This window comes from Bactrocera tryoni, chromosome 3 (genome assembly GCF_016617805.1).
Source record: "Bactrocera tryoni isolate S06 chromosome 3, CSIRO_BtryS06_freeze2, whole genome shotgun sequence".
Taxonomy (NCBI): Eukaryota; Metazoa; Arthropoda; class Insecta; order Diptera; family Tephritidae; genus Bactrocera; species Bactrocera tryoni.
The window spans coordinates 15,895,671-15,911,114 of NC_052501.1; the positions used below are offsets into that span (position 1 = coordinate 15,895,671).

At 32.4% G+C, this 15,444-nt stretch overlaps 1 protein-coding gene across 1 annotated transcript in view; it reads left to right on the forward strand.

The window, feature by feature from the left end:
• Positions 1 to 7,290: 7,290 nt before the first annotated feature.
• Positions 7,291 to 15,444, forward strand: part of LOC120770168 (probable beta-hexosaminidase fdl) — a 44,066-nt gene continuing 35,912 nt past the window's right edge. The window contains exon 1 of the mRNA XM_040097377.1: positions 7,291 to 7,647. Within this exon, the coding sequence (XP_039953311.1) occupies positions 7,622 to 7,647 (26 nt within the window). The 5' untranslated portion in view covers positions 7,291 to 7,621. The remainder of the gene's footprint in view (positions 7,648 to 15,444) is intronic.

Sequence of the window (15,444 nt, forward strand, 5' to 3'; positions counted from 1 at the left end):
AACTGAGCTCTTAGTTTTAGAAGCTTTGTGGAATTGCATGGATTTTGAGATAATTCGTAACAGTATGCACATCTGTGTGTTTGTACATATGTATGTATGTATATGCATTCGTTTGTATATTACAGGTAATAAAAGCTGGCATGTGTATACTATAAGCGCATGGGGCGGCTGGGCGATTGCTCTATTTGAATATTATATGAGGTATGACTGACAGTTGGATATGAAGACATGTACATAAGTATATACATATGTAAATATTACAGGCATTACTATACGAACATACATATGCAAAATTACCTTTATTTATATTTATTGTTGTTATTTTGTATTTATTTTATTGCAGTAGAAAAACGAACTAGTTTTTATGCTCTGAAAGCTCATATAGTTTTGAGAAGTCTGTAACACCCAGAAGGAAACTTCGAAAACCCTATAAAGTATATAGAGCTGAGTCGATTTTGTCATGTTCGCCTGCTGTCATCTCGTGCCATATTAACATTTAAAAAATGATCGTTGCTGGCATAGAAAAACGAGAAAAGCGTCTGTACTTTTTGCGTTCTAGTTGTGAAGTGGTTTATCACTGGTCTAGTTGACTGCTGGGTATGGAAAGGTAACTCGCGAAATCGGTTATTTCATTTTCATAATTTATTTTATACCCATTAAATACAAATTCTAATAAAAATAATTTAATTTGAAGTTTAAATCTTAATGCAGTTTAGTAATTGGCTTTAAACTGATTCTTCCTTTGGATAATTATTGACTACCCTCAAGGAACTTTTGAAGTTTTTGAAGGTCCCTAAAAAGATACTTAACACTTAAATAATATAAACGCTCTTCATTTTTAGCGAGTTTACTGACCCCTTTACTTCAGAAATAAGTATTTTTTTATGAAATATATAAATTTGACTCTATTATCTTAAAAAAAAATTAAAAACTTTTTCTGTGGCATTTTATCCATTTATGTCAAATGCCTATTATAAACAACAAAAATAACAGAAGAATTAAAACATTTCACCATTGTATTTCTATTCCCACTATTTTTCAACCACCCCAAAAAGTTGTTGTCCGCTCATTTTCAGTTTTATAAAAAGTGGCAACACTCGACGCAGCGGCAATGCAGCTGTCATTTTACTCAAAACAATAACAAGAATTGCGAACACAAAGCGAACTGTCAAATTGTCGAAATATCAAACTCCCGACCGTAGAATATCAAATAGTTGCTGTAAAGCAAAACTGAATTGTGTTGTCTGCTGGAATTTTTGTAATAGCTAGCGTTTAAGTAGATTGACACAAAAGTGAAATAAATGTTTTAATTTATATAAAACTGAAAATGCATGCTTCCATTAATATGTGAATTGGTACTGAGTTTGCAAGTGTTTTAGATGCTGTGTATCGTGTATTCTACGTTTGTCGCGAGTATCTACTCCGGTGTGTCGATTTGTTATATGTTGGCGTTCCTATGCGGTTTTTGTAAGAAGTGTGAAAAAATTGCATATGCAGCAATTTAAGAATTTACAATGTACCAAGTTTTGAAAATCACGCAAACGAAATAGAAAATTCTCGTAACCATTATTTAAAAACGTAATAAAAAAGTTCGATCAAACGCTGTGACAGAGATTTCATCTCGTGCCAAATTACAGCAGCCTTTGTTTTTGCCTAGACAGCAATAAAAAGCAAAGCCACACGACATAATTGCAATAAAAACGGAAAGTCCAGCAGCGGAGAGTGCCTTTAAAGTGGGAGATTTTAGGATATGAAAAACGTCTTCTGATTGCCTGCCTCAAATTGACTCCATTAAGGTGAATATAATGTACAAAATTATATAGCTTATATGCATGTGAAACCTTATTCATTTTTATTTCACGCCCGCAACTATGAGAAGTGTGAGGAATGGAATATTTTTTGAAGATGTATAGATGTAAGAAGCTGTATGTAGCGGAAGATAAGCTGTTTTCTTTTTAATGAACGTTTTATAAGTACAAATCTCCAATTAGTTTTGCAGTTGTTGGGTATTACATACAAATTAATGGTACAAGTGAAGCACTAGATGACATTAAGTACATACAAAATATTGAATTGGTATGTAGTTAGTTACCTACTTCGACAGAGAAAATAAAATACATAAATTTATAATGATCAAAAATTATATAAGTATACATATATTATTGAAGTTAAAAACAGTTAGTTTAGATAAATAATTAGCAAACTTTAAAGTTTAGGTAACTCAAAATTTCAAGTAGTAAGTGATTTATACAATTTTAATTTTGTGAGTTTTCAACTAATTTATGCATAACGGGTCCTACTATTATGTAGTATAAATCATTTTAACGCATAGCTACTTATTCAAAATAAAGGTTAGCTGATAATGTGTGAAAGGCATTGACTTCATTATTATTCACTAAATTGCAACGTACCTTTTCGCTTAGAATTTTCCATACAAATATACATATACATACATATGTACTATATTGTACATGCATATACGTTTAAAAGACACCTATGTACTTAATTTTCTATTATTCAAAATGTGTTTCTTTTAATAAAGTACGGAATTTATTATGTTATAGGCTACAAAAAAATGATAAGAGTTCGTACGTTCAAGTGCTGGTGATTATTTCCTACAGTTTTACAGTTATATTATTTTAAGAGGTTTTAGACCGTACAAATATGTACATATGTATGTATGTACTTATATGTGCTTTCAAATGACGCTTAACTTTTGATAAGCGTTTAAATTGCTAGTGATTTTTTGCTTAAAAAAGAAACGGGGCAAAGGTGTTTAAGTGAGTACGGCATGCGATCAGCTCACTGGTGTTTATTTTTTTTTAACAGCTTTATTATTTTTAAAATAATTTTTGTTCTTAATCCCTTCTATATTCTACACGCATACTATTAGAGATTTAAAAACCTTGAAAAACCATTTGCAAATGTGATATGCCAGATAATAGGAATGAGCACAAATAAACATTATTGAATCCAAAATTCATTTTGTATGCGAGCAGACTTAACAATCATCAATTATTATTCACTTTAGAAATGTCGCGTGTTTGGTTATTTTGTCATTCATCAGCTATTCTGATGTGTTCCTGATACAAACACCTGCAAAAACAAAAAAAACAAAATAACGCACCAAAACAATGTAAAAATAGCTAACAAACGAAAAAGCAGAAAATAAAGACCCATTAAAATCTTTAATATACATTCATAAGAACGTACAAAGCGAATGCTGATTACTCTTGAAATATTTAATTTTGTACGTCTTTATTAATTATATTTTTTTTATTAATAATAGTGTAACTATTAATTTGAACAACCCTGTATCTCCAAATCAAGAAACAAAAAAAGTAAACAAGTATTTACTGAGTTTTTGGTTTTGTCTTTGCCTTTGTTTACCTCTTCTGCTTTTTTCATACATACATACATATTGCATGTAGTTCATTCAACCCAACCGCAGCGGAATGCTAATAAAGTTGACCGCTTAGATAATAACATTGCGGCTTTATAGTATCTAATCGCTCATAAAAAAATCACAGGGAACCAAAAAAATTTGGTGCCTTTCCGTTTAACGCCAATTGAAGCGAATTGTGTATATTTATCACAAATGTCTGTATTTGATTAATCATTCCGTGTGATTTAATTACTCCATATATGTATGTACTTACATAAATATGTTTAATCGTTCTGTTTGTTCGATAGTAGATTGGACCAACATGAAGTGTTGATTATTATTCGCTCAATATGCTTAATATTTTGTGGTTTTATTCTACTTAATTGCTTATTTTAATAAAACAATATAGTAGTCGTCTATTCTCTTATATATTTATATTATTTGTGTGTGTTAGTAGGTCATTGGTGCAGTTGTTTTGTTGAGCGAAATTAGAAAAATGCTTCTACATGTGCCATTTTATCTCACACAGGTAAAATATCAATATTTATGTACAAGTGCATGCTTTGTTATTAATATTAATATACTTTAGCACATACTCGTATACCCTACACGAACAAAGGAGTTAAAGAGTATAGCAAATGAAACAATGTAAATTTATTATTTTTTTTTTACATTGTAATGATTTGAGAAATTACTAAATATTTATAAGCTACAAATACGTATTATTGATATTTCTGCAACAAATAAATGCAGTTTATTCGTTCATATTTACTTTATGTAATTTATATTCCTACATGAATAGTTGTATATATTTTTCAAGATAAGCTTTAATTTCTTGGAATTTTGTTGCAATGTTTCTATCTAACATTGCAAATCTAATTATGAACACAATTCAAGGGAAATTAGTTATCAGCCGCAATGAAAAGGGATTTAACAAATGCTCTAAATTTAAGTATTTTTAAATGTGAACAAATTGAGCTGAAGGCAAAAAGAGCAATTATTATATGCTTGGATTGTATTGTTAATATTGTCTGCATTTTATTTATGTAACAAAAGTAATAAGTAATGCTTACAAAAACATTTTTAATCTAGCATTTATGTTTTTCTTTTAATTTTTTGTTTACATGTTGATGATTTGACGTGATTTACAATTTACTCATATTCAGTTTTCTCTAAAAAAACTAATTTTTATTGACTGGAATGCTTGAAAAATCTATAAAAAACAAGCAAAACAGCTGATATTGTCATTATGAGCAAACATATTTTGTGTAATTGTTGTAGTTGGGCTATTGACACAACCTTATCTGTATAAGTTGTGTGTCATAACTGCAAGTAGCTGCAAGCTGTTAAAGAGAATCAATGACACTCGGGTCTAAGTAATTAAAACGGACCCGGATTGTTATCCAACCTAGGACTGTTAAGTGGTTACCATTCCTCGAAACTATATACTTCAGCAATGTTTTCTGCCGCTACAACAACAACAACATAATGAAACTTACTCTCAGTGCGAAATAATGAAAAAGTAAAGAAACGGAAAAGCAAACAAAAATATACATACTATGTACATATAAAAGTCTTGTTTTTAAAATAAATAAATAAATAACAAACACATCATATCAACAGTTGAAAATTTTAAATAGAATTTTTATTTGCACAATTCAAAACTAATAAAACAAACGGAATTATGTACAGCAAATGCGTCAAAAATCGCTTGTTTACACATGTGTCTTAACAGCTGTTTCTTTGTTTGGCAGCAGCTATTTGCTCTTAGTGGAAATTTCACTAGCTAAAACCAATAGCTCTCTCTAGTTTTTGCGGCCTCCACTTGTTCTCTCTACTACTCTAGTTTTTATGTTAAGAAACGTTTTTTCCGGCCGAAACTTGGCTAGCTGGTGATACTTAACAGCAAAGAAACAAACCTACAATTGAATTATGTTTGGGTTTGATAATATTATGTTGTTGACAGTTGTCAAATAATGAAATTTTTATTTAAAAAGCTGAAAAATTTCAATGCAATGCCAGACAGTGAAGTAATAAGTATAAATAAACTAAACATGTGTTTTAACAGCTGTTACTTTGTATGGCAGTAGCTATTTGCTGTTGCACTAGCTAAAACCAACCAATAGCTGAAACCAATAGCTATCTCTGCTTTTTAAGCTCTCACTTGTGCTATCTACTGCTAGTTTTTTAGGTTAAGAAATGAACTGAAGTTTTGCACACATTGTTTCCTCCACAAAAAGCTGATCATTCTTCGGAATCGCCATTATCGGACCACTATAAGATACAGCTGTCATACAAACTGGCCGATAAATATACAATCCTTGTATGGAACACTTTTCTATTTGTCTGGATATCTTTACGAAATATTGTTCAGATCAGTGCACTATAGCTTATAGCAGCATAAGTCAGGTTGTTTGGCATTCGATAATAGAGGGCGTCGCTACTAGAATTTTTTTTGTTTTGTTAATATTTGTACACTCTTCTTATGAAAGTATAATGATTGTTCACCTACAATTAGAACAGCCTTTTGGACTAGTTGAAGGAAAAAATTCCTGAAAAAAGACACGGTTGCAGAAGAAAAACAAATCTATCTTCAGGACAATGCACCGTGTCACAATAGCATTTTGACAATGGCTAAAATCCATGACTAAAATTCGAATTTTTGGAGCATCCACCGTATGTACCAGATTTGGCCCCCAGCGACTTCCATTTGTTCCAGAACTGGAAAAAAATTTATGCGTGGCAAGCGTTCATCATCGAATGAAGAGATCATAACGGCTGTTGAAGCGTATTTTGCAGACCTTCCGGATTCTCACTTCAGGGATTGGATCTACAGATTGGAAGATTGTTGGAGCAAGTGTATTAATTATCAGGGAGATTACACTGAATAATAAAGTGTATTTTGAATCAACAAATTGTATTTTTCTTATCAAACGACAAACCTTATCGAACAACTTGAATGCTTGGAAAGTTGTAAAAGGCATAAGTTGTATTTTAGACATTTTTTTATTTCATTTTCAATATATAACAATTGTTTCAACTTATTGCCAAATGCCTCAATTTATTTTCTTTGACCCAACACCTTTTCGCTTTTCTACGTTTGCGGTATAGAGCCCCATCGGTTATGTGCTCGCTTTCTTGCTAATCTATTTTCATCAGCTACCCACTTTCGCTCCCCACACAAAGATACATACTGACATACATAATTGTGTACTAATTGATCTTTTGCTTCACATGCTTTGTGCTTTTGTTTTTCATTTCAGTCGATATTCATTTTTTCCTTCACAATATATCTTTTACTTTTCAATTGCAAATTTATTAATCCATTTTTTTCTTTGTTCAGCTATTTTTAAATTGTGCCAGTTTGACGCCCATACAAATGTATGACTTGTACATACATACATACATATATCTATGTACATACAATGCATGTGCGTGTGTGTAGCTTTGTGCCTTGGTGTGTAGTGATTATACGATGGATTGCAACGACGCAACATTTAAGCCCACTTCTCCGCACTAGATATCCGACGTACATATGTACATACATATCAATGTGTATTTGCATGTACATATGTTTCGAATGTATATATGTACATATATGTATGATATGTATATGGAAATGTGTGAAAAACATGCCGGCAGCCGTACGTTTGGGGATTTATTAGCGCCAACAACAGCTGTCGCCGTTGTGACCAACATTGTGAGCGCGTCCGCTCACCTTATTCGAGCGTATTTATTTGCCCACCCCAGACGATGTTGTGTGGCGGCGTTTGTGAGCGGCTGCTGCAATGACGACACGGTCGCTGTTGGTGTCTACGGCAGCGGCAGCGCCAGAGTTAGCATCGCGTCAGCTGTGTCCGTTCACTTTGCGCCACTTTAGCACTGAGGTGTTGCGGCCATTGGTGGCACTAATAGAGTCTGCCGCTTTAGTGCCGCATCATTTTGCCAACGTTTCAGTTCAGTTGTAATTAACGTGCGAATCCAATTGGTAGTGATTGTCGTTGTAACTACTTCCTCAACAATGGCACTTCGTCGTAGATTTGCCAGTGTATTGATAGCTCATTGCTGAGCCGACCGCAAGCATTCATCTTTTGCCGTGTTTTAGTTATTGTGCAGCTGCATGACGTCGCTAAAATTCAGCTAACTCGGGTTCGATTGCTCGTTGCTTTATTTGTGTGTGTGTGCTGTTTTTTGGGGGGCGCTTGTGAAATTTTCGGCGAATAGCCGCAAGAAGTAATGAGAAAAATGCTGTTGGCGCGAAGGTAGGCGGAAAATATACAGTTTCCCTTTGCAGGTTTTTGTAATTGTGTGATGAAACAGGTGATCAATCAATGGAAAATGTTTAAATGGGAAAAATATCTGTGAAAATGTAATTAAAAAAATAGATAAAAATATAATTAAAAAAAAAATGAATCGAAAAAGTTCAAAATAATGTATGTATCTATATATTTACTAAAATTAATGATAATGAAAAAAACAAAGAAAATGTATAAATTAATAATTTAATGACAAATTATACTATTATATAATATTAAATAATTACTAAAAAATACGACCGAATATACATATATGTATGTATTTTTAAAACAAACAAAACAAAAGTAATAATATTAAATAAAATAACAATAATAACAAAAAATAGATATTAATGACTGAAATTATCAAAATTTTATTGTGTTAAGAAAAATAAATTTAATTAACCACAAACAACCTAAAGTAAATAAATTAATAATTTAACAACAAATTGTACTCTTATATTGAATTGATACAAAAAATACGCTTGAAAATATATTTTTTGAAATAAGAAAAACAATACTAACAATAAGAAATAAACCAAAAAATTTAAAAATATTTATAATCGAAAATCTCCAATAAGATTAACAAAAAAATTTTAACTTCTTAAAACAATAAATAAAATAAATTACATAATAATATTAAATTGTTACTCAAACGAAAAAAATAATAACAATACGATTGAAAATACATATATTTTTAAAATAAGAAAAACAATAAATTTAATAATAAAAAATATTAGTAACCGAAGCTGTCAAAAATGTGTTAAAAAATTAAGATAAAGAAAATGATTTTTTTTGAATTTAGAACAAGAACAACAATAAAAAAATATTACAAATAAATAAAAAAAATTATAATAAATAAAAAAAAAATAATAATAAAAAAAAAATAATAATAATAAATAAAAAAATAATAATAATAAAATATAATAATAACAAAAAAAAATTAAAAAAATATATATTAATAACTATAAGTATCAAAAATATAAATATACGCATTTCATTAAACAAAACCACACAATATTTTAAAATGCTTTATTAATAATTTAAAAACAAATTGTTCTTTTGTATTAAATTATTAAAAAAAAACATTTAAATGATATATTTTTAAATAATAAATATAATAAATTTAATAAAAAAAAAATATTAATAACCGGAATTTTCAAAAAAAAAATTTACTAAAACATAATTACAAAAAACAACAATTCACCTCAAATAAAATATTTCATAATTTTGAAAATTTTGAAATTTGAAAAAAATTAATATTTTTTTATTATTAAATTAAAAAATTATAAACAGTTCACCTCAAATAAAAGACATATGTCATAATTTAGCAATATTAATGTTATATTATTGTTAAAAAAAATAAAGCTGAAAATATATTGTTTGAAAATAAAATACATAATAACAAATAAAAAAATAATAATAATAATAATAAGAAATAAAAATAAATTGTACTATTATTTTAAATTATGATGCAATAAAAATTTATTTAGTAGATACCAAATAATTTTTTAATTAAAAAAAAGTAAAGTAATTTTGGTAACTGATATCCAGACGAATCAGTAATATTCTGTCAGCAAAAAAAAATTCTGTTGTTAATGCTTTTGACAGTCTAATAAATTTGTTTTTACAAATAGTCAGAATATGGAAAGCATTGAATTTCCAGAAGCACTTGGCGATCTACAGATTTTCGAAAATTTTGCAGTATGGGCTTGAACCTTAAATATTTATTAAAAGACTACTCATAAACGAAAGAAGTGAAACAGAACTTTTATATAATTAACTGTGATATATTCTGCCAATGGTAGTGCAAGGGTTAAGCTTTCCTAAAATGGTTCATTAATGTCTAAAATAAACTTTTTTTTATAAAAGACAAATGTATTACACAATGCTTGTGTATGAATAAAAGTAAAAGTGAATTTATTTGTATAAAAAATAATTAAATTGGAGTTATCTCATTTATATTACAGACTATTCATGATATAGTGGTTATTTTTTATTTTTCCCAATCTGGTAGCCTTGCTACATACATATATTAAGAGGTTATACTCGCTAGTGAATTAAAAAAAATCGATTTGTTGGTGTTGTAGACCCGACTGTCGTGGGAACGGCTTGTGTTTTTGCAGTGTTCAGATTCATACCAACGATTTTAAGCCTCCTATAAATCTGAAAACAAAAAAAATATATATCTAGAATAATGTCGCAATGCTTGGAAATACGGAAAGGTCGTAGAAAATTTTTAGAAATTTTGTTTGAAAAATCCTCTTTTAAACATATTCTTTAATAGTTAAACTTTGAAAAAAAATCGTTTTTTTTTATTTCTAGACCAGAATACCCCTTAAATATATCTTTTAATTTTATTTGGCAACCCTACCAATAACTTTACTTGTCTGAATAATGATAGTAAAGGTGATATTTAACGATTTTAGGTTTAAGCTTATATTTCTTGATGTGCCATATATATGTTTTACTTGTGTATTTCTATATCAAGGCAGGTAATAAATTCATACATACATATACATCCATATACATATCTATATATGCATATGTATGTCAAATGACCCACAATGCATATTTCATTAAGCCGCATTATGCAGATTGCAGCAAGATATTGTATGCACCGCGTCTGCCACAACGCCACAGCCCCATTGTATTTATTGTTATTTTTGCCCTGGGTGCACCCAGCGGGTTGTACGCGTGGTATGAGTGATTGGCTGTGTCATTGCGCCGAAATATTACACACACAAGTGAGCTGCAGATTACGTATACGCCACGGCATACCTTTCCTCAGCCACTCAAACAGCAAGAAAAAACATAATAATCGTAATAAAATAAGAGCAAATACAATGAAAATCCGCTTGAGCGTCTGCGCGCTGACAAGCATGTTGCATGCATTAACCGCTATAATGCTAACGGCACTACATACATATGTTGGCTGCATTGTATGCCACATTATGCATTGGCTTATTATCCTTGAAAGGATAACTAAAATTGCTGGCATGTGCATTGTGTTCAATTTTTTTCTGCTTTTCTTTTTGCCGCATTTGTCGTGTGCGGCGCAGCAGCTGCACCTTATCACGTACTTAGGCGGATAGGGCGATAGGTTCGTATGCATGTGTCTGTGTGCTTGCACTTGGTGGCATGCAATCATGCGCGCACGGCCTACATTTCAAGGTTGCAGCACCTGTGTCCGCCAGCGTCGCTGCAACGTCGATTTAATTGTCTGCAAACAACAACAACACCCGCTAAGCTAAGTCCGTCCGTACGTTCGGCTTTGCTGTGCTCCCTGTTTGCCGGTGACGCCTGCACTTGGCACACTTACCCGCTCGTATGTTATGATTTTCTTTGCATGTGGCCAAATCAGATTCATTAGAAACTGGACAATATGTGTTGGCACAGAAAAGTCATGTGACCCTCGTGTATTCGCTTTCCATGTGTTTGAGTGTGTGTGTGTGTCACGCTCGCTAACACTGTGCCTTGTGCTTGTACACTTGTGTTTATATTTTTCAGATTTGCTGCCATTAAGCACTAGACAGCGCCCAACGTCTCGCAGAAATATGCAAATGAATATGCAGATGACATGCAAATGAAGCGAATTAGATTTGTGGTCTCTTTTACAGCGGTACAAATGTAAATATACACATCATGGTCGCGTTGTGTCGGACATTCTATAAACACGCAAGGCGCTGCTTCGCACGCCTTGGCCAACTTAACATGTTATAATTCGAATACAGGGTGTGTTGCACTGCTTCTGCGGATTTTTTTCACTGGATTAATATTTAAAACTAAAAGTAAAAGTTTCAATGGAAAATAATTAAAAAACTCCATCTTTCTCTTGAATGTCAATTATACAAATTTAAAATTATTTCTGACTATTTTTTTTAGCTCTCTTTTAAGTCTTGATGCGCACAATAAGATAATAGAAAATTGTTCTGAATTGAAAGATCTAATACACTTATACCAACCATTTTTTCAGTCCTCGAAACACTTTTCATAAGCACTTTTTGTAGTGGTCTTCAGCTGCTTCAGCGAATTTTCTTTTATCTCTTCGATGCCCGAAATGGGTTCCACGGAGCGACAGTTTCAGTTTGGACAACGGGAAAAAATCATACTTAGCCAAATCTGGTGAATGCGGTGGTTAATCGATGGTATTCATTGCCTTTTTGGTTTTAAATTCGGTCACAATCGTAGCTCGATGCGATTGTATATTATTATCGGGTAAAATCCATGAATTGTTCTTCCACAATTCAAGCCGTTTTTGACGAATGTTCTCATGCAAACGCCTCAATACGGCCAAATATAACTCCTTATTGACTATCCGTCCCTCCGGATCAAATTCATGATGCACCAAATCACGCATATTGAAAAAACCAATGAGCATCACTTAGATTTCAGAGCGTCTTTGGCGTGATTTTTTTTGGTTTCGGCTCGTTTTTTTCCCTTCAATGCGATGATTGTTGATTTGTTTGCATATCAAACTCATATAGTCGAGTCTCATTGGCGGTTGTAATGCTCTCCATGAATCGGAATCGGATCGGAATTTTCACGATCAAGCATGTGCAAAGAGACCTGTTTACGGTAGTCTTTTTGAAAAAATCCAACTTTATCGGTACGAGTCGAGCAAAACGCGTTTCGTACCAAAAATATCCACCAAAATCATTCGAACGGACTCGGCAAAGATATCGAGCTCTCTTGACAGCTCTCTAATTCTTGCTTGAAGATTTTAATATTTTCATCAGTTGAATAGGTCGCACGTCGTCCAGAACGATTCATGTCTTCAACAATCCCGCGTACGTCTTTGAAGGCTTTGTACCACTCGTAGGTTTGTGTTTTGATAAGACTGAATCACCGTAAGCCTTTTCCAACATTCGGAACGATTATGCACACAAAATTTGGTTAGAAATAAAAAATTTTAGACAAATTCTTTGTTCGATATTTATTATCCATTGTAAAAATCGCAACGCACTACTGAGGTATACCGACTTAAGCAGCTGCTGTAAACGAACTGGTTCACAGATCGCGCTCATATTTGACATAGCAATTAAAGACAGTCCTACCAGTTTAGTAAAATGCATTTGTTTGAAATATCATTTATCCGGGGAATTTAATTACAATTTCCGCGTGCTTTTTTGTTACAATGTATATCTAATGGATATATATTTTCAAGTATTCTCCGAAAATCTAATTTGGTCCGGCAATTAGTTTCGGATATATGAGCGCATTTAGAAGAACTTTCACTTGGTGTAATCGGGTACCAGAAATTTCAGCGCGTTGTTCTTGCAATGTTGCTTTCAGAGTTGGTTAAGAAAAGTTCTCTGAAACATCAGGACCGATCGACTTGAAATTTTCACACGATATGTTTGCCAGGTTACGATTGAAAGAATAATATCATAAATCTTATTCTTTTTCTAATTTCGATTTTTGAAGCCACTCTGAAGTGAAATTTTTTCATAAAAATCGAAATTTTTGTTGGCAATATCATCACCAATTTATTAGGTTGTCAAATATCTCCCTTCCGATTTTTTGCTCTTTATTCAATGCCTTATAAAAAGTTTTACAGTGATGGGATTTAGTTCAAATATGCGCCGTTTCGTTCGATAATCTGTTTCCATCTAGCCCGCAACTTCATAATAGCGGATTTGCCTTTAACGAAGGAAAACTTTAAAATAGCGCGAAATTTAGCGTTGTTGAACGCAATATTCAAACTAATAATGCATAGCGTCGTTTTGTAGGTTATGTCAAGACCTTTCAAAGATGTATAGTCTTGTCAGATACGAGCTCTGTAGCGCTTTATACATATCCGCGAAGTTCAAAAGACAAAAATGCAGAAGAGATATTTTCCAATCCAATATATACAAGTATAATTACTCAGAAGGTTTTGACATAAGAGCGTTCCTTGTGTTGTTTAAAGTAACTTATAATATTCATCTCGGCCAAAAAATGGAATTAAATCGCGAATATTTTTGCGCTATTATTTCGTACAACTTTCGACTTAATCCACGTCAACAGTGCTTCCATTAACTTAACTTAATTTTAGACGTTGAATTGAGGTCCTGGTTCACCACAAGACGAACTTCGTGAAGGTCGCCAAAATCAGTGTAGCGGAAACTATTTATACCGTGCACAAACTAATAATGCGAGATCGTCAGGTGACCTATCGTGAGTTTTGGGCAACTATCGGCATGTCGATTGCACGATTTTCACGTCTAAAAAGTATATTAGGTTGTCAAAAAAGTCTTGCGATATTTTCGCTAGTTGGCGCTGAAAGCACGTAGTTCTAGTTTTATTCGTCGCATCGGGTCAGGCTATACCTTTTTGGAAAGCTCACGCGCTAACACGTGTTCGATTGATTGTCGTTTCTTCTAAGTCGTTCGTGAGTTATAGCGTCGCAAACATGGAGCAAAATGAAGAGAAAATACGGCATATTTTACAGTACTACAACGATAAAGGCAAAAATGCATCTCAAGCCGCCAATAAAATTTGTGCAGTTTATGGACCCGATACAGTTTCCATTTCCATTTCCATCGCTCAACGAACGTTGAAACCGTTTTCGTTCTGGTGTAGAGGTAGTCGAAGATGCGCCACGCTCCGGAAGGCCTGTCGTCGAAAATTGCGATAAAATCGGTGAAAGAGACCGGCATAGTAGCAGCCGTAGCATCGGTCAAGAGCTGGGTATGAGTCATTAAAAATTCATTTCAATTTCAATAAGAAAAAAAAATCAATAAAAGTACCGCAAGACTTTTTTGACAACCCATTATTAAATAAAATCGTTTTCTTGAAAATTTACCACCACCACCCTATATCTCCATATGTATACACATGCAATTACTCGAGTGCCCCTCTCACTTAATGCCACCCACTGTGCCGCTCAGTGTGGCAGCTGCCACGCAAAACCGACCAACAACAACCAACACGTGCTACATTGTGACACACATACATATGTATGTATGTATATGTTCATGTACATATGTATATGTATATATTTATGTCGATACGAGTACATTCCCATTTGTTTACTCAATATCATTAGTTGACAGTCTTCATATGCCGGCGCTAATCCTCAACACACGCTACACTTAACAAATAAACGCTTGTGCGGCGCTGCACACGGGAATAAATACATCAAAAGCAAACGGTAATTATGGGTTGCACTTTTCCATTTTAAAAGTGTGGCAGATAGCGGCATTATCGATTGACTGCCATTCAAGCTTGGTGCCATTAAGCAAAATCGATATGATATGCATATATGCTTAAATGTATATACAGACCAGTTACGCTGTGTCTCAGTATTTCTGTAATGATGCATCAACATCCCTGATTACTCATTTAAAAGTTGTCTTAAATTTTTTTTTCTACTCATGTGATCTCCATGGCGGTAAGTTCCGTTTTTCAATATATTCGAAGCTCAGTCTTTTCAAAGTATCATTCTCTTAGCAATTGTAATAAATTGGAGACGTTGTACGTTATTCAAAAAATCGATTGAACTTATACTCGTATTTTGGTAGTCTATCGATTATTTGTCATACATCGATATTTCAATTATCGATATCTTTAATATTCAGCTAAAGCTCATTACTATATTATATTTTAAAATTTATCGATTTCAGGTACCTGTTATCGTTTAAAGATGCTCCTTATCGACACTTACTATCGATTTTTTATACTTGATACCGGTTGTATGTGTCTCTTATGGTTATTATAACAATCCTTATTTTATCAATACTATTTATCGATAAATCAGCATATATCGATATTTCGTTTATT